The 19,130-nt window shown below is 43.2% G+C and overlaps 1 protein-coding gene across 2 annotated transcripts in view; it reads left to right on the forward strand.

Annotated features, from left to right (window-relative positions):
- Positions 1-19,130, forward strand: part of HAO1 (hydroxyacid oxidase 1) — a 48,703-nt gene continuing 29,573 nt past the window's right edge. Inside the window, exons 1-2 of one of the 2 annotated variants that reach the window (XM_007672098.3) lie at positions 1-701; positions 8,577-8,728. In XM_007672098.3, coding sequence (XP_007670288.1) covers positions 565-701; positions 8,577-8,728 — 289 coding nt within the window. In that variant the 5' untranslated portion in view covers positions 1-564. Of the gene's footprint in view, positions 702-7,468; positions 7,571-8,576; positions 8,729-19,130 lie in introns of those variants that run through there. The other variant, XM_039913110.1, reaches the window with a different exon arrangement.

The following is a 19,130-nucleotide window of genomic DNA, read 5'->3' on the forward strand; positions in this document are numbered from 1 at the left end:
CAAATCGGACCCATGTGGTCTTCAGTTGGTTCAAGATTATGAGAGGTTGAAACTTGAATAGTGAGGTTAGGGGGTTTCTAGGGAATTTCAGATTTTTAGGCGATTCATACACACCTGTTGGCATGGTAGCATCGAGAATGAGTGGTGTTTTAAATTGGGCAGGGGAACAGTATAGAAAATTACTGCATTTTCCCATTCTTCTAAATTATAGACAGTTATAAATTTCACATGACCCATATGTAATGCAGTTAGGAGCACTGCTTCATAGAGAAAGGTAAATAGGCAAAGAGTTCTGTGAAGACCAAGTGAAAAGAATAAAATATGAGATGTGTGTGTAGGATTCTGTGAGACTTCTGTACGTAAGTAATCTTTGTAGAAGTAATCCAAATGACACAAAAATGTCAAAGGGGAATAATGGAATTTGATTTAAACACTTTGGGAAAAGAGGCAGGCTTCTGAACTTTAGAAAGCCTCCTATCAATGATTTACAATAAATACAAATAAAAGAATCAATGTCGACTCTGAGGCAAAGCGGAAAAACCGTGGGTCTCGAGAACCTGTAAGATGTCCGGGAAGCTAGTCTGTATTGATGATTATGAGAAACATGCCAAAATGGTTCTTCAAAAATCAGTTTATGATTATTATCGGTCGGGTGCAAATGACGAGGAAACCTTAGCAGACAATATTGATGCATTTTCAAGGTAAGAAAAAGCAAGTCATATACTTGAATGTACTGTGTATATGGATGATGTCATTTCCTATATGAAAGTCTGAAACAAATATTAAATTTTTACACTGAAGGGTAAAGTTAAGGCACCTGTTTTCACTAAGATCATTTATAAAAACTTCTGAGGCCGTTTTGACTTCAAATTTTTTATTTATGTCCACCCCTTGTACCCAAACAAAATGGCTCTGGAGTCTCCAGCTTTCATGTAGCAATCTAGCAGTTAATTAGGCTCTGTAAATCTGACACTTTACATGTTGGCACTGTGTTTCGTTTAGGGTTCTGCCTAGTCTATGAAGTGATTGGCTATTCATAAATTCTGCTACCTTTTTCAGAAAATTGAAGCCAATATAGACCGGCATAATCTTTGCTTTCTACCTCCTGGTTCTGGTATATATATATATTTTTAACCATGAAGTCAGTATAAGGAATCCGGGTGATAGTGACTCATAATGACTGCTGATGGGAGAATTATCACTGATGTAATTCAGCAGATTCTTCCTTCCCCATCCTAAACCTGCTGCAGGCTCTGTTCTATGTGATCTTGGGCGGCTGAGGCCTGCATGAGGTAAAATCTTGCTGGATATGACTTGTTATGTATGTATGGATTGGGGTGGGTGATTCTCTTCCAGTCTTTTCTTCCCTCTTTTTTTCCCTCTTCCCCTCTCCAATTGCTTTTGGGTAACTAAGGATTCGAAGATTGGCAAACCATTCAAATTGCTTTTCGGTTTTATTGAAATTTCCTTAGCTGTAATTTTCCTGGTGCTCAGTCCCTTCCTGGCGTGAAGTGAGCTACTTATGACTGGTATTATCACTCACAGGCCACTGGAAGATCATCTAAAGGATCCCAAAGATTGGGACTGAGGGTGCAGTTAGAGATAATAATACCCTGAATTCGTAATAGCATTCATTTCTCCTCTAGCGCATCACTTACCTCATTTTATCTTCCCAGTTTCCCCTTGACACAGGTCGAAGCAGATATTATAATATCAACTTCAGAGCCAAGAAAATAGGCATGGAGAGGTTAAATGACTTGCCTGAGGTCATGCAGAGAGTCTGTGGCATACTTCCACAAGTGCAAACTGCTACTGGAAATGAGATGAATTGGAACAAAATGCTGCAGTTTCTTTTGTTAAGGCTTTGTAGAGACTGGTTTGCAAAATTCAGGGCACCTACTGAAGTTCACTAAATGTCCTTAGTGATTAGAAGAATTCATGCATCTCCATACTGGTGACATGAGCATAAGGGAATGTTGGGCTCGGTTTAAGGGGAGATTGATTTGGCCGATACCTTTACTTTAATTTTTTTGTTTCTTTATTATCAGTAATGACTAGGAATAGTAAAATACTTTAGAACCCTCTGGATGCAATGAGCTCTATCAAGCTCAATGAACCCAGAGGATCCTCAGATACTTTACTGAATGCTTACTGTGTGCCCAGGACACTGTATGCGAGAGAATACAATATAACAACATACAGACACAATCCCTGCCCACAACAGGCTTACAGTCTAAAGGGATGAACTCCCCAAGGGACAGAAGTGGGTTTTCGGTATATGATCTGCTCTGAGATTTTTTCATTCCGGTGAAGATTTAGGGATGATAGCGATCCATTATGAGTTAAGTATAGCATTAGAAACCCTTCAACTCTAAATTTTCTGTGGGCTGTTTGCCTATCGTCCTATGTTTGCTCTCCAAGTTTTATCTATAACTGATCAGGTGGAACAGAAAACAGATTCACAATTAAGGACGGTGTGCCTCAAGGACATCAATCTGAAATCTCTTTTTGAATTTCAAATGAAGAGTGGAAAAATCAAAGCTTCCATAACCTGTTGTGACACCCTGGGCCTCCGATCTTTCAAAGGCATTAGGGAGGAGGTTGCCTATCGGTATCCGTTTATCTAAAAGTGACAGCTTGTTTACTTTAGACTTAGACTTTGTCAGTCACTTCCCCATCAGCCTACCCTTGCAGCTGCATTTAGAAATTCATTGATTAGTTAGGCTGGTGATGCAGAGATTCCAGTTTGCTTTTATGCAGGTTAAAACCAAACCGGTAGGAATGTTTACACTTCATCTTCAAACTCCAAGGACACCAACATATCCCAAAAGCAAGGGCAAACACTTGGCAATCTCTTCTTCAAGTCACAGTTGGAACTCGTACTCCCAAATGATTCTTGCTCACAAAAGCTTAGACAAAATGCTCTCTGTCCATCATCACCTTTCTGGGCTTTTTGTGGTTTTCTTGTTGGAAGGATGTTTTGGTGATTTGGTTTAGAGTGTTCCATCTCAGGGTTTCAGTAATTTAAAATCCACACTATGACCACATCTCTCCACTAGCACATTTCATATCTCCATTAGCAAGTGACAGGCAAGAGACAGCAAGATAGGGAGGAAATGACCCATCCATTTGAATATTTCTGGGATCATTTGAACTTTGGTCGAAATGTGCAGTCACTTCACTCTAGCTGGACCTGAAAAAGCTGCCTGTTCAACTCACTAGCTCTTAAACCCTCATCATCAATGGCAGATGAAAGGCCTTCCTAATATTTTTAAATATTTCCAGGGGCAGTGATTCCTCAACCTTCATGGTCAGTCTGCTTAAATATTTAACTATCCTCCCTGTCAGGAAGTTCTTGCTTATGTCTAACCTAAATTCCTTCTATCTATATTTCTTTGGCTCTTTGCAAAGTTGGAGAACAGATGTTCAGTCTCTTCATGAATCCAGTCAGGTGCTCCCCAGGCAGCTGCTGATTAGAATTGTCAGCACTTTGGGGAAAACCATAATAACTCTTTTAAACAGTAGAGTATGTCTGGTACCGGCATCAGTGAACTAAATAAGAGAAGCAGCAAGGCCTAGTGGATAGAGCACATGCCTAGGTGTCAGAAAGACCCAGGTTCGAATCCCAACTCTGCCACTTTCTGCTGTCTGATAGTGGTTATCATCTAACTTCTCCGTGCCTCAGTAACCTCAGCTTTAAAATGGGGGTTAAGACTGTGAGCCCCATGTGGACATGGACTGTGTTCTACCTGATTATCTTGAATCTACTCCAGTGCTTAGTACAGTGCCTGGTACAGATACTAATTGTTTTATCCTTTCCTCCTTGATCTCTCTTTTACATCTCTCCACTCATGTTTGTAATCATTCATGTGTTTTTGTATTTCTCCATGTTCTTCTAAAATACAAAGTCCTAAATTGGACCCATTGCTCCAAAAAGGATCTGTCCAATGCATAGCACCTTGGAAAAAAAAAAATTCCCAGATCTTGTGGGTCCTATTCTAAGATCTTGCGAGTTTTTAAAACTAATACTATCCTCTTGCTGGCTTCTGGTCCATCTGTTATACTCTCTTAACTGCAACATTTTTCTACCAATCCCCAGTCTTTGCCTATTCCTATAAGGTTACTTTGCTATTCATCTCAGTGGTATTCTCTTATCCTTTCCGCTATTGAACTCCCTCCTGTTTTTGACTGTTTCTCTCATTTGCAAGTGTCAATTCTACTCCTAGCCTGCAGGATGTTAGCATTCCCCTCCCTAGATCGGTGTCATCCACATAGTTGATAGGAATATTAAACAATGTAATCTCAGAATTGACCTCTGAAGAATACCCTTGGAAATATCCAAGCTGTGACACTGATAAGTACACTTTCAATAATTCAGGCTAAGGGCCTCACTCATCAGCTGTGGCTAGGACTTAATGTCCTGAATGAGGAGACAGGGAGAACAATGAAGAAACTCATCAAAAATTAGAATGTGTCGTTGTCAGTATAGCTAAGGTGCTAAAATGCCATTTTGACAGTGCTAGAGAACCAAACACAGGAACAAATTCCAGTGGATGCACCAGGGATTTCAGGAAGAAAAAAAAACTGTTGGATTTTCCCACCAAAATACAGCTTCAATTTTGGGGGAGAACACTGTGGCCAAGGAATCTGGTTTTGTGGTCATCCAGGAATAGTCTGGCATTCAAAAGCTACTTTTCTTCTCCCCATTACAGAACACAGGTTTACTCTTATTCTTTTGTTTTGGGCCCACTGGAGAATATTTGGATAGACAGAGAAACAGTGTAGACTAGTGGAGAGACCACGGGCTTCGGAGTCAGAGGACCTGGGTTCTAATCCTCTCTCTCCTCTCAGTTTCCTTATCTGTAAAATGGGGATTAAATACCTGCTTTCCCTCTTTCTTAGACTATAAGCCCCTTATGGGACAGGGACTGTGATCAGATTATCTTGCAGCTACCCCGGCGCTTAGTACAGTGCTTGGTATATAATCAGCTCTCAAAGCCACTCTTGCATTCCTTTTGTTTAATCCTCCACTGAATCTGGACATGTGGTCAGAACTTCCTGTAGCTTCTCAGCACCAATGCAGATAGGCATTAGAGTAAGAGCTTCTGCTGCAGCTTAAAGTCGACCTTGCTATATCACAGAGGAGGAAAGAAGGAAGTTGTCTAATAATAATAATAATAATAATTATTATTATTACGGTATTTTTAAGTGCTTACTATATGGCAAGTGCTGTTCTAAGTGCTAGTGTAGATACAAGGTAAGCAAGTTGGACACGGTTTCTATCCCACATGGGGTTCAAAATCTTAATCCCCATTTTAAAGATGAGGTAACTGGAGCACACAAAAGTTAAGTGGTTTTCCCAAGGTTATACAGCAGCTAAGTGGCGAAGCCTGAGTCTAGGGGCCGAATACCTTTCCACTCTTGGGGTGAATGTATTACTCAGCAAGTGGTAAAGGCCAGTTGTATTATATCAAAATCTTCCATCTGCAAAATGAGGTTTCAATATCTGTTCTTCCTCCTACTATGACGGCGAGCTCCGTGTGGGATCTAATCATCTTGAATATAATCCCAGCACTTAATACAGTGCTTGGTACATAGTGTGTGCCTACTAAATATTTCTCTAGACTATAACCTCAGTGTGGACAGGAATGTGTCTACTGACTCTGTATTGTACTCTCCTAAGTGCTCAGTACAGTGCTCTGCACACAGTTAGTGCTCCATAAATGCCATTGATCGAATGATTTATTAATAATAATAATAATAATGTTGGTATTTGTTAAGTGCTCACTATGTGCAGAGCACTGTTCTAAGCACTAGGGTAGATACAGAGTAATCAGGTTGTCCCACGTGAGGCTCACAGTCTTAATCCCCATTTTGCAGATGAGGTAACTGAGGCACAGAGAAGTGAAGTGACTTGCCCACAGTCACACAGCTGACAAGTGGCCGAGCCGGCATTCGAACCCATGACCTCTGATTCCCAAGCCCGGGGTCTTTCCACTGAGCCATGCTGCTTCCCTAATAACTACAATAATAATTGTAGAAATTGTTAAAGGCTTATTATGTGCCAAACACTTTGCTAAATGCTGGGGTGGATACAATCTAATCAGATGAGATACAGTTCCTGTCCCACATGGGGCTCACACTCTAAGTAGGAGAGAGAAACAGATAAAAGTCCACATTGTACAGATGAGGTGACTGAAGTAAAGAGAAGTTAAATGACTTGGCCAAGGTCAGTCAGCAGGCAAGAAAACAAAGTAAGGTAAACAAGACAGATAGTGGTGGGACAGCAGTCCTGACCTTTACTTCAGTGGAAATAAAATTGTCACAACAACGATCTCTGGGGAATCTGCCCTGCTTTCCTCTCCCACTTAAAAATTTTGCCTCTGCCACCGATCACAGCTTTTCAAGTTATTTCCCCCTATGCCTGAGGCTCCAGCTCAACCTCACCTTGCCCCTTATGGCCTTGAAGGGAAGCAGGGTGGCCTCATGGAAAGAGCGAAGACCCGGGTTATAATTCCTGCTCCACCTCTTACCTGCTGTGTGATTATTATTAATCACATTTATTGAGTGCTTACTGTGTGCAGAGCACTGTACTAAGTGCTTGATTTTGGGCTAGTCACTTAACCTCTCTGTGCCTCAGTTCCCTCATCGGCAAAATGGAGAAGCAGCGTGGCTCAGTGGAAAGAGCACGGGTTTAGGAGTCAGAGGTCATGGGTTCTAATCCCGGCTCTGCCACTTGTCAGGTGTGTGACTGTGGGCAAGTCACTTAACTTCTCTGTGCCTCAGTTACCTCATCTGGAAAATGGGGATGAAGACTGTGAGCCTCACGTGGGACAACCTGATGACCCTGTATCTACCCCAGCGCTTAGAACAGCGCTCTGCACATAGTACGCGCCAACATTATTATTATTATTACCTGTTCTCTCTCCTAGTTAGACGTTGGGCCTCATATGGGACTTGATTATCTTGTCTCTAACCCAGGGCTTAGTAGGGTGCTTGCCATAAAGTAAGCACTTAACAAATGCCTCAATTATTATTAATTAGTATTATTCCTCAGATCTCCATAGTTCCTCCCAGGCAAACTTTACTGGGCTACGGCTGTTAGAGATGGAGGATGCTGGGTGAGATAGGGGCTGCGGGCTGGAACCTCTGATAATGGGGAAAGTGAAAAACACATAGTAGGGGGTTGATAACTATCAATAGTAAGAGCAGGAGGACAAACACCAGGCCAGTAATGATAAGTGGGCAGGGAAGGTTTGTAGAGGGGCAGTCACCACCCACATCAGAGCCCCCAGCTCTAATCTCAGAGACAGACGGCATTGAAGACTCTCACCCCCTTATCTCTTCCTCCTTCCTTCTCCCCTATCTCTCATCCAGGCTGGGAGCTGGAAGCTTGTAGTTCCGGCTGAGACAAGAGCTGTATTTGAGTTGAGCATTTTTTTTTGCTAACCACGGAAATGATAAGAACAATCAGGGATAGCACAGTAAGTGACAAAACAGAGACTGGCCCGAGAACATGTTTGGAACTGTAGATCCTACACTCTGGAATGAAAACAAACGTAGATGTGAGGTAGAGTATAGCCTACGTTTGCCATACTTTCCGTAGTTAATAATAGTTTCTGAGATAGTGACAGTAGTTATTATATGTAAATGCCTACCGTGTGCAGAGTGCTGGTAAAGAAGTACGCAGATGAGATACAGACACTGTCTCTGGACCCCAAAAGGGGTTCACAGTATAAGAGTAAGGTTGGCGACGGACACATAAGTAAAGATGAAATAAAAATGTAAATGACAGATGATAAACGATGGGGTGTAAGGCTCCTCGGGGCTCAGACCGAGTCGCGGAAGTCAGAGACGCAATCTTGGAGGTGACCAGCCCACTATGCTATGGGTTGGAGCAGGGGCTGATGGGCGTTTCAGTGGAATGGGGCTGAGGGGGATAGGGTTTTTTCCACAGATTAGGAAGCAAGCAACCTCAGCTCTGCAGAGAGAGGCAATTTGGCTTTTCAGTTTTATCAACACATTCATTCCCTTTCTTAAAAAAAGAAACCAAAAAAACCCAACCTTGTCTTTTTAAGACTGGCAAAGTATGGAAAAAGTCAACCAAACCAAAGTCCAGTAAAACTAGGAGATGAATTTCAATTCATCTAATCAAGCCAAATACTGAACGGTGTAAAGCTTCTTTTGTAAAATATCCCGTATCTGCCAGTTTGCATTTCCCCGAAGGAAATGACTAAATCGGAATGAATACTGACTCCCCTTATCAACCGCCGATACGTGTTGTCATGGGATTCACTTCAAGGTCGAAAAGAACCCATGTTAAACGTGACCGTCTGGTATCACTGTCTGTTTTTTAAAACGAAGACTTTGCCTTTCATCTTCCACTGATTTCCCGTGCCCTGGAATGGTATCCACCTCATAATAGGTCAAGTTCATTAATATCTTATTCCTGGCTTTCTCCGCCACCGTCATCTCTAGTTGTCATAAAATAACGCGAGGTGGTAGAGTAAGACAAACTTTACTTTGCTCATTATGCCATGTAAGTAGGCTTTTTTTTTTTTTTAAACTTGCTCCAGATGGAAGTTGTATCCCCGGGTACTCAGAGATGTGTCCGCGCTCGATCTGTCGACCTCCGTTTTGGGGCAGAGAGTCAGCATGCCGATATGTGTCGCTGCCACCGCTCTGCAACGGATGGCTCACGCCGATGGAGAAATTGCCACCGTGAGAGGTAAGCAGGGGTCTCGAAAGGCTCCCCAGGAGACAGACCCTGAGATACTGAACGAGGTGGCCAGAACCCCCATCCTAACAATAATAATAATAATAATAATAATCTATATTGGTGGTATTTAAGAGCTTACTATGTGTCTAGCACTGTAGTAAGTGCTGGGGTCATCATCAAGATCATCAGGTCCCACGTGGGGATCACAATCTAAGTAGGTGGGATAACGGGTATTTAATCCCCATTTTGCAGATGAGAGAACCGGGGCATAGAGAAGTTGAATGACTTGCCCAAGGTCACACCACAGGTATGTGGCCGATCCAGGATTAGAACCCGGGTCCTTAGACTCCCAGGCCTGTGCTCTTTCTACTAAGCCACATCCCCTTTCGCTTGTGACACTTCCTCGCAGATAGGCTCTGGTCCCATTCTTTTTCTCACTGTTCCTTGATGAAATAGTGTTGAGAAATTCAATCCATCATGAAAATCACTTCAGCTGCTCCTACAGGGGACTTGTTTTGTACCTTTTTTGCACTCTTTATTACCATAACAACTGAAAATGATTTATAAAGCAAGCTTGCACTGAGCAGCGATATTCAAACTTCATAGGTCTTTTATACCGAATCCTACAAATGGGCAATAACTGGCCTTGAATACTTTTGACCTTTTCCTATGCTAAAAGGCAAGAAGTATTTGGGAAGAAATAAATTAGAGAAGAAAATGGGCAGAGTCTCCTTTTTACTATCTAAAATGAATACTGATACCTTTCCACGGCATCTCCCCAAAATGTAAACAGCAAGAAACACAAACAGAAATAAGAAAAATTTCATGATGCCTAGAATTCTGGAATTGTCTAGGTGCACGGGATTCTATTACTTTGCTGATGGAGCATGCAGTATTGTATATTAACATTTCCGTGGTTTGCCAATGCCAGACGGACTACACTGAGATAATCCAGAAATACTCTCTTCCCTCTGGTATCTGTCACAGAATCAGATACTCCTTTAGAGAAGCAGCGTGGCTCAGTGGAAAGAGCCCGGGCTTGGGAGTCCGAGGTCATGAGTTCGAATCCAGGCTCTGCCACTTGTCAGCTGTGTGACTGTGGGCAAGTCACTTAACTTCTCTGTGCCTCAGTTACCTCATCTGTCAAATGGGGATTAACTGTGAGCCTCACATGGGACAACCTGATTACCTTGTATCTACCCCAGCATTTAGGACAGTGCTCTGCACACCTGCACATAGTAAGCGCTTAACAAATGCCAAAATTAAATTATTATTTTGAAACCCGGGAGATTACGGTCTCAGGCTGTCTTGGGCGTGAAGAGTCTTCTTCCATCTAACGGGCAGGGGCAGTGTCTGCTAATTTTGTTGCATTGTACTTTCCCAAGCTCCTAGTACAGTGCTCTGCTCATAACAAGTGCTCAGTAAATACCGTTGATTGATTCCACCCGCTTCAGAATTCCTCCCTGAGTCCCCTCCACTCTCCCTGTGTTTTCCTGTCATACTGGGAAGTTTCCCTTGGAGGAGCAACGTTTTCTAATAATATTAATTGTGGAATTTGTTAACCACTTCCTCCATGCCAAGTGCTGGGGTAGATGCAAGATCATCAGGTTGGACACAGTACCTGTTCCACATGGGGCTCACAGACTAGAGGTATTTAATCCCCGTTTTACAGACGGGGAAACTGAAGCACAGAGAATTTAATGACTCACCCGACGTCACACAGCAGACGAGTGGCACGGTGGGATTAGAACTCAGGTCCTCTGACTCCCAGGCCCGTGTTCGTTTCCCCAGGCCGTGCCGCTTCTACACAGTCGCTCTGTCACATGGGCAATTCACTGGAACTTGGGGGAGAGGAGAAATTACCACTTCCCCTCACCCCCGGGATCTAGGGACCCTGACATTTGTGAGAATAGGGCTATTGATGTCTTAGAGTAACAGAGCTACTTTAGTTTGGCCCTACCTCCAGAAGCAAAGGATAAACGCATAAAAGCAAACCTCTAGCTCAGCTATGATCACTGTGCATAATTCAAGAGTTTAAATGTAGATTTGTATTTTATGCAAATGTTCAACAGCGATAATTCCTCACATTCAGCTAATATACAAGCAGGAAGATTATTTTCATTATACGAAGAGGCAGTTTTCACCTTGGACATTTTAAAAGCAAAATAGACCGTATTGCAGTATGTGTCTACGGAACGGCAGTGTCATCTCCTTTTACATTAACACCACTGGCTTAATAGACTCGTGCCTTTAAAAGTTATGACTTTTATTGAGCGCCTCCGGGTTGTGTCACAATAAAATCATGCATTTGAGATGTTTTACAGAACTGCAGCAATAATAACGAAAATAAGTGGCGGCAAGAGAAAGCAGTTTATCGTATTTATTCCAAGGGCATAGCCGGCTTAAAAGAGCACATTTTGCATCTCTCCCTAAAGCGAATTATCCAAACTTCTAGAGCGAGCTTCTGAGAAGTGGGTGGGTTATTCCTGGAGGTAGGCGGCTCTGTCAAGTCATCTGCCTCTGTTTCCCCAAAGGCACACCCGAAACAACTAGAAATCTATCCAGTCAGTTTCACTACTCTGTCCTGAGAATGACGGTTGTCCTGCCAGTATTCACAAGGCTTAAGAAAGGAGGGCCGAAATGGGTATTTTCCATTTTGATCAGAGAAGCGGTGTGGCTCAGTGGAAAGAGCACCGGCTTGGAAGTGTTGCATTGTACTTTCCCAAGCTCCTAGTACAGTGCTCTGCACATAGCAAGTGCCCAGTAAATGCCATTGATTGATTCCACCCACTTCAGAATTCCTCCCTGAGTCCCCTCCACTCTCCCTGTGTTTTCCTGTCATACTGGGAAGTCTCCCGTGGAGGAGCAACGTTTTGTAATAATAATGATTGTGAAGTTTTTTAACCACTTCCTCCATGCCAAGTGCTGGGGTAGATGCAAGATCAAGATGAATGACAGTTGTGCTGCCAGTATACACAAGGCTTAAGAAAGGGGGGCTGAAATGGGCATTTACCATTTTGTTCAGAGAAGCAGCGTGGCTCCGTGGAAAGAGCCCGGGCTTGGGAGTCAGAGGTCATGGGTTCGATTCCCTGTTCTGCCACTTGTCAGCTGTGTGACTGTGGGCAAGTCACTTCACTTCTCTGGGCCTCAGTTACCTCATTTGTAAAATGGGGATTAAGACTGTGAGCCTCATGGGCGACAACCCGATTGCCGTGTAATAATAATAATAATGTTAGTATTTGTTAAGCGCTTACTACGTGCAGAGCACTGTTCTAAGCGCTGGGGGAGATACAGGGTAATCAGGTTGTCCCACGTGAGGCTCCCAGTTAATCCCCATTTTCCAGATGAGGTAACTGAGGCTCAGAGAAGTGAAGTGATTTGCCTACACAGTTGACAAGTGGCAGAGTCGGCATTCGAACCCATGACTTTTGCCTCCCAAGCCCAGGCTCTTTCCACTGAGTCACGTGCCTGTATCTCTCTCAGCGCTCAGAACGTGCTCTGCACATAGTAAGCGCTTAACAAATACCAACATGATTATTATCATTACTATATGCATTTCTTCCAGGGAGATTTATTGTATCCCAACTTGGTTTTTAAAACGACTTTCCCTTTGACTGTGGCGTGCAGTGTAGCACTGCACCACATGAGAGCGCTCTAGGATCTCCAGTGGAAACCAAGGCTCGTCCATAATGCTTTCCAGCAGTGGCCGCTCCATTAGCAAATTCTTATTAAACTGTCAAAAGTTTTAGGAATTCTTGGCCCTGGTTGCAATTAGAGATTACCACACAGGATACTCTGGGCCATAAAATGATTAAATCCAAACGCTTTCTTTTTAAAGCCTACAAGGTCAGGACATTCCAAAGTGAAGGTTCTGGACCCAACTACGACTAGGCCACCTATTAAGACGTAAATAGGGTCGCTCACAGAATGAGACAAAGGACCGTACGGATTCCTCCAGATGCTGAGCTCTGGTGGAGGTGGGAACCGCGACCGTAGAATCTTCTGTCTATTACAAGATCAAATTCGTAGCTCTTAGGTGCATATCCGTAATTTAATCTATTTATATGAATGTCTGTCTCCCCCGACTTGACTGTACGCTCACTGTGGGCAGGGAACGTGTCTACCAACTCTGTTATATTGTCCTCTCCCACGGCTGTCCTCTCCCGAGTGCCCGGTATAGTGCTCGGCACACAGTAGCTGTTCTATAAAAATCGACTGCTCGGTTAGCCTTAATGTTCAGTGAAGGACCGGTTTTAAAAACTTCATTTTCTTTGCTCCAGACCAGAACAAGTTAAGATTTTTCAGTTTACTGGACCATGTTACAGAGTAAATATCCTGTTCAACACGATACGCGAATAAGCAGGGCCAGCCCTACCCCACTGGAGGAAATTGAGTTAAGGCTTCAAGTTGGTCTACTTGACGTTAGAATTCGATTTACCTCAAGTGACGCTTTTCCACGCTTCAGTCCTGATGTAAAACCGGGTTTGTTTCGTGATTTGTGTTTTTCGTCTTTTGCTTTTGGTTGGTAAAGTTTTCAGCGGCGGTGTTCTGTCTCAGAGCAAAGACTAAAAGTGGGGTGGGGAACCAGGAATGGAGATATTCACTTGGGATGTGATTAGGAACAAATGAATCAGTCGATGGTTTTTTTAGCAGTCGGTGGTATTTGTTAAGCACCTAACATATGCGGAGCATTGTACTAAGTGCTTGGGAGAGTACAGTACGAGTTGATGTCGTGGAAAAGAACAGATGGGTGTGGATGAGGGAAGAGATGGGTGTCTTAAAATGGCCATCACTTCTGCCTAAACACTTTAACAAAACCTTTCTATTGAACGATTGAATGAATGAATAAATGTTGAATGGAACGGGCCTGAGGTAACCACAGGGGGAACTGAGCCTTTGGTCCAAGGCTTAACTTCTCTGGGTGCCTCCTCTGACATTCCATTTGGCAGCAGGGAAGTGGAAAGAAGAGGCTACAGTACACGAGGTGACAGAGAATAAAGTGGAAACAGTGTCCCTATTGTCTCCCCACCAAAAAGGCCCGTGATCAATCTCTAGTAGTTTTTGAGCCCTTACTATGTGCATAGCACTGTTGTAAGTGCCTCTGGGGGAGGTCATGTGGTGAAGTGAATCTCGGGGCTGTAATTGCATTATTAGAATTGAGGAATGTTTCCAGAGAAAAGGCTTCCTGATTGTCAGCAGGACACCTTTTGTAGTGGTTCATACCTTATTTCATCTTTAACACTCTTTCTAGTTCCCTGCAGACAGAGTGGAAATGTTGGGAGGCAGTGTGGCCTCGTGCTAAGGCCTTGGGACTGGTAGACCTAGTTCCACTTAACATCTCCTTGCCTCAGTTTTCTCATCTCCTCCTCTAAAGTAATAATGTTGGTATTTGTTAAGCGCTTACTATGTGCCGAGCACTGTTCTAAGCGCTGGGGTAGACATAGGGGAATCAGGTTGTCCCACGTGGGGCTCACAGTCTTAATCCCCATTTTACAGATGAGGGAACTGAGGCACAGAGAAGTTAAGTGACTTGCCCACAGTCACACAGCCGACAAGTGGCAGAGCTGGGATTCGAACTCATGAGCCCTGACTCCAAAGCCCATGCTCTTTCCACTGAGCCACGCTGCTTCTCTAAGCCACGCTGCTTCTCTGTGTGAGCTCACTGTGGGCCAGGGAATGCGACTACCAACCCTGTTATAGCGTATTCTCCCAAGCGCTTAGAACAATGCTCTGCACACAATATCATTGACTGAATGATGAAATGGGAATAGGATAACATACCTGTCTGCCTCTCTTTTAGACTGGAAGCCCTCTGATTGATTATACTATATCTACCCCAGCACTTTAGTAGAGTATTTGGCAAATCATAGGAAAATAATCATTGCCATCATTATTAGTGGCTGGCTGAAGACTATTAGGTCTCAATAATCCTAATGATATTTGACTCTTTAGGAAGCTAACATTAGGGCAGCTATCCTTTCCCGCAGTTTGACAAGGCGACACAAAAAACATTTGGCGAAATTACAGATGTTTTCAGTGGGAAGGTTGCATTATCATGAGGGTCTCATCGTTGGTTTCCATATCTGCCTGGTGCTGGCCCAGGGTCTGGACGTCCCAGCGCTCGGGGTGTCCCTGTGATGCAACCCCGTCACTCTCAGCCCATTTGTCCAGAGATTCTCCCATGTGGCACTGGGACAGGGGAAGGAGGGGAATCCTGAAAGAAAGTCAGTCAAGTGAGCCAGGTCAAATTAGACTTGGCAGGGCACATCTGTGGTAAGGGAAGCTGCCTGGCCTAATGAAAAGAGGGCTCTAATCTGGGCTCTAATCCCGGCTCCTCCCCTTGTCTGCTGTGTAACTTTGGGCAAGTCACTTAACTTCTCTGTACCTCATCTGTTAAAGAGTGATTAAATCCTACTCCCTCCTATTTTGATTGTTAACTCCATGTGAGAGAGGGACTCTGTCCAACCTGATTATCTTATATCTACCCCCAGCACTTAGTAAAGTGCTTGGCACCTAATAAGCACCTAACAAATGCCGTAATTATTAATTATTAAGATCCATTCCTCCCCTTTTTCTCTCATATGGGCAGGGAACGTGCCAACCAAGTCTGTTTATTGAAGTCTCCCAAGCACTCAGTACAGTTCTCTCTACACAGTAAGTGCTCAATAAATAATACTGAAGATGATTAAGGATGAAAGGAGAAATAGAGTTTACAAGAAGCAAACAGATACAAGGCATTGTCTACCCACTGAAAAGACGTGGGTCTCAGAGCCAGAGGATTTTTGTCATAGTCCTAGTTCTTACTCTGGCTGCTGTATTACCTTGGGCAAGTCAACTAAACTCTTTGTATATCAGTTTCTTCACTTGCAAGATGAGGAGAAGGATAATAACTGTCTTTCTATATCGTAAGGAGATGCTGTTAGGACAGAAGTGAGATAAGCAATGGAAAAGCATTTGGCAAATATAAAATTGCTATATAAAATTCAAGGGATTATTATTATACATTAAATCTAAATGACATATAGAAACAGATAAAATATAATACGACATAAAAATTATCAACACAGAAATAAAGACATAGATTTGGGTGATTGGTCCTGGAGGTCAGCAAACAGAAATACGTGGTTGGGTAACGGATGGGGTGATGTATTTTCAGAGATGAGGAAATTAAGCAAGAGGCCAGTGGATAGAGTCATAATCCCGAAATTTAGGAGTTTCACTTTGATTTAAATGGCAATTGGGTGCCTTCTAGGCATGAACAGAGGCTTGAGAAAAATGAATCTTTCATTTAGGGGACTGGATGGATGGGAGAGAAGGAGGCTGAAAGCAGGACAGAGAGAATGGCTCTGCTTTGTCTTCCTTGATTTAGCCTGAGCCGAGCCGAGCCAGGTGAATGCAAGGCTGGGAGCTGATGGAGCAGTGACTTAGTGGATAGAGCACGGGACTGGGAGTCAAAAGGTTCTGGGTTCTAGTTCCCCCTCTGCTACTTGTCTGCTGTGTGACCTTGCGCAAGTCACTTAGCTTCTCTGTGCCTTGGTTACCTCATCTGTAAAATGGGGATTAAGACTCTGTGCCCCATGTGGGACATGGATTGTGTTTAACCTCATTAATTTAAATCTGCCCCAGTGCTTAGTACAGTGCCATAGTAAGAGCTTAACAAATTCCATAAATAAAAAATAGGCTTATAGGAACTGGGTAGTAGAAATTCAAACTCTGCAACATGCCTGAAAGATCTTTATGTTTGACTGCATAGTGGTCTCTCATCAGCCAATCTTGTGGAGGACCTTGAGACTCCCTGGCCCAAGAAGATCTCCTTGGAGGAGGTCGGAAGGAGACGGTTCTTCCTCGAGCCTATCCCGAATCTATTCAGACTTTCTGTCAGCAGGATTGATTTATCGCCCAGGCCAGGTGGCACTGAGTCCCAGATCCAGTCAATCAGTCGGTCATATTTATTGAGCGCTTACAATGTGCAGAGTACTGTACTAAGCACTTGGGAGAGTATAATACAACAGAGTTAGCATACACACTCCCTGCCTATAACAAACTTACAGTCTAGAGGGTGAGAGAGAGACATGAATATGAACAAATAAATACTTTATAATATGATTTAAAGTTCTATGCATAGATACTTTTCTGAAAAGAAGTCCTGGAAGAAGACTACTGTGGACAAAAAACATTCAGCAGGATAAGTGACAGGCAGTTAGAGCTGGGAATTCAGCAGGAGCTTGTGGGTGCAGATTTAACTAAAGTGTCCAAGGCAGAGTTGGAAGGATTTGATTCCCCTCATTTTACATGAGGAAAGTCAGACCTAAGAAAATTGCCTAGTGGTTTGAGAAATGAGTAGCAAAGGTCCACAGGACCCCGTGTTGGGCGTCAAGTGCTTAGGCCTCAGAGCCCTTCCATTTGGCTAGAATAAACAGTCACTTTTATTAAGCTGTATTCATAGCGAATAAATACTCTCAGTATATGGCACAACCAAATCAATCACTAGTGTTTATTGAGGGCTTACTCTGTGTAGAAAGCACTATACTAAGAGATTGGAAGAGTAAAAAAAGATTCAGCAGATATAAGGAAGCATAAGGAAGCAGCGTGGCTTAGCGGAAAGATCCCGGGCTTGGGAGTCAGAGGTCGCGGCTTCTCATCCCGGCTTTGCCACTTGTCTTCTGTGTGACTTTGGGCAAGTCACTTAACTTCTCTGTGCCTCAGTTAACTCACCTATAAAATGGGGATTAAGATGGTGAGCCTCACGTGGGACAACCTGATTACCTTGTATCTACTTCAGCTCTTAGAACAGTGTTTGGCACTTAACATAGTAAGTTAACAAATACCATCTTAGAACAGTGTTTGGCACTTAACAAATACCATCATTATTACTGATGTTCTGGATGATCAAATATGCAGATGATCCTAGTCAATCAATCATATTGATTGAGCATTTACTGTATGCAGAGCACTGTACTAAGCAGTTGGGAGAGTACACTGTAACAATAAAAAGATACATTTCCTGCCCACTACAGGCTTGCAGTCTAGAGGAAGAGAGACATTAATATAAATAAATAAATAAATTACAGATAGGTATATAAGAGCTGTGGCGCTGGGAGGGGGATGATTAAAGGGAGCAAGTCAGGATGATGCAGAAGGGAATGGGAGAAGAGAAAAGGAGGGTTTAGTCAGGGAAAGCCTCTGGGCCTTCTAAACTAGCCTGGGGTTGGGGATGGGATGGAAGTAGGATGGTTGCCATAACCTTGAAGGACACAGTTAGAAACCAAAGTGATAGCTAGAAAAATCATCCTAAAATGTATATTTAAATGTAATAATAGTAATCGTGATATTTGTCAAATACTATGTGTCAATCACTGTTCTAAGCATTGGATAGATACAAGCTAGGAAACAGCTGGACACAGTCCCTGGCCCCACGTGGGGCTCAAAGTCTTAATCCCCATTTTACAGATGAGGGAACTGAGGCCCAGAGAAGTGAAGTGATTTGCCCAAGGTCACACAGCAGGCACATGGTGGAGCTGGGTTTTGAACTCAGATCCTTCTGTTTCCTGGGCTTGTGCTCTAGCCATTAGGCAATACTGAATGAATACAAGGGATATGCCAGGGTGAAAAACAGCCTGGACTGAAGTTTTGGCTCCTCTTCTTTTCTCTGTCCTGTGCAGTCACAGTGGGCATCTTTTTAGGTATCCAGAGATCGCTTTATTCGACCTTAAGTTTCTGTCATTCGTCATTCTGGGTCTCTGACCCTTGCTCTCCACCTTGCTCCTGTGGAAAGGTCCCCATTTGCCTAGTACGACTTGGACACAGAAAGGTCTCAGATCTACGACTGCACTGATTTCTCTCGAGACTTTTATTTCTTCTTGCCTCCCGACCTGTCCCCCTTGCCCCTGAACGTGCCTAAACCAGAATTCATTCATTTAACCTCCTGCACCAAATTTATTCTCTTCACCAATTTTTCCCATCAGTTTTAAAGACACCTTTGGTGGCTCACTGTGGCATACCCAAAGCCTTGGCGTTTGTTGTTAACATCTCTCTCCTCACCCACACATTCCAATCACCCCTTCTCAGGGACTTCATGACATGAAGATCAGCTGATGCCAGTGATCAAAAATCTTCTGAATGTCAGACACTGTATATTCACCGCCTATAGACCATTAGCTTTTTATGAACAGGAAATGTGTCTACAACTGTGTTGTAAATTACTCTCCCAAGTGCTCAGTACAGTGTTCTGCACATAGTAAGGCTCAAAACCCACCGTGGATTGATCGATTCATTGATTGATTCCAGCATCACATGTGGATAGAGTGACGATTCAAAAGCCAGGCTTGTGAACGTGGAATTTTAATTTTTCAATTGCTGCCTCGTATTTTTTTTTTGGACTTTTTGGAACTATTTTAACTATTACCTATCA

This window comes from Ornithorhynchus anatinus, chromosome 9 (genome assembly GCF_004115215.2).
Source record: "Ornithorhynchus anatinus isolate Pmale09 chromosome 9, mOrnAna1.pri.v4, whole genome shotgun sequence".
NCBI classification, from domain to species: domain Eukaryota; kingdom Metazoa; phylum Chordata; class Mammalia; order Monotremata; family Ornithorhynchidae; genus Ornithorhynchus; species Ornithorhynchus anatinus.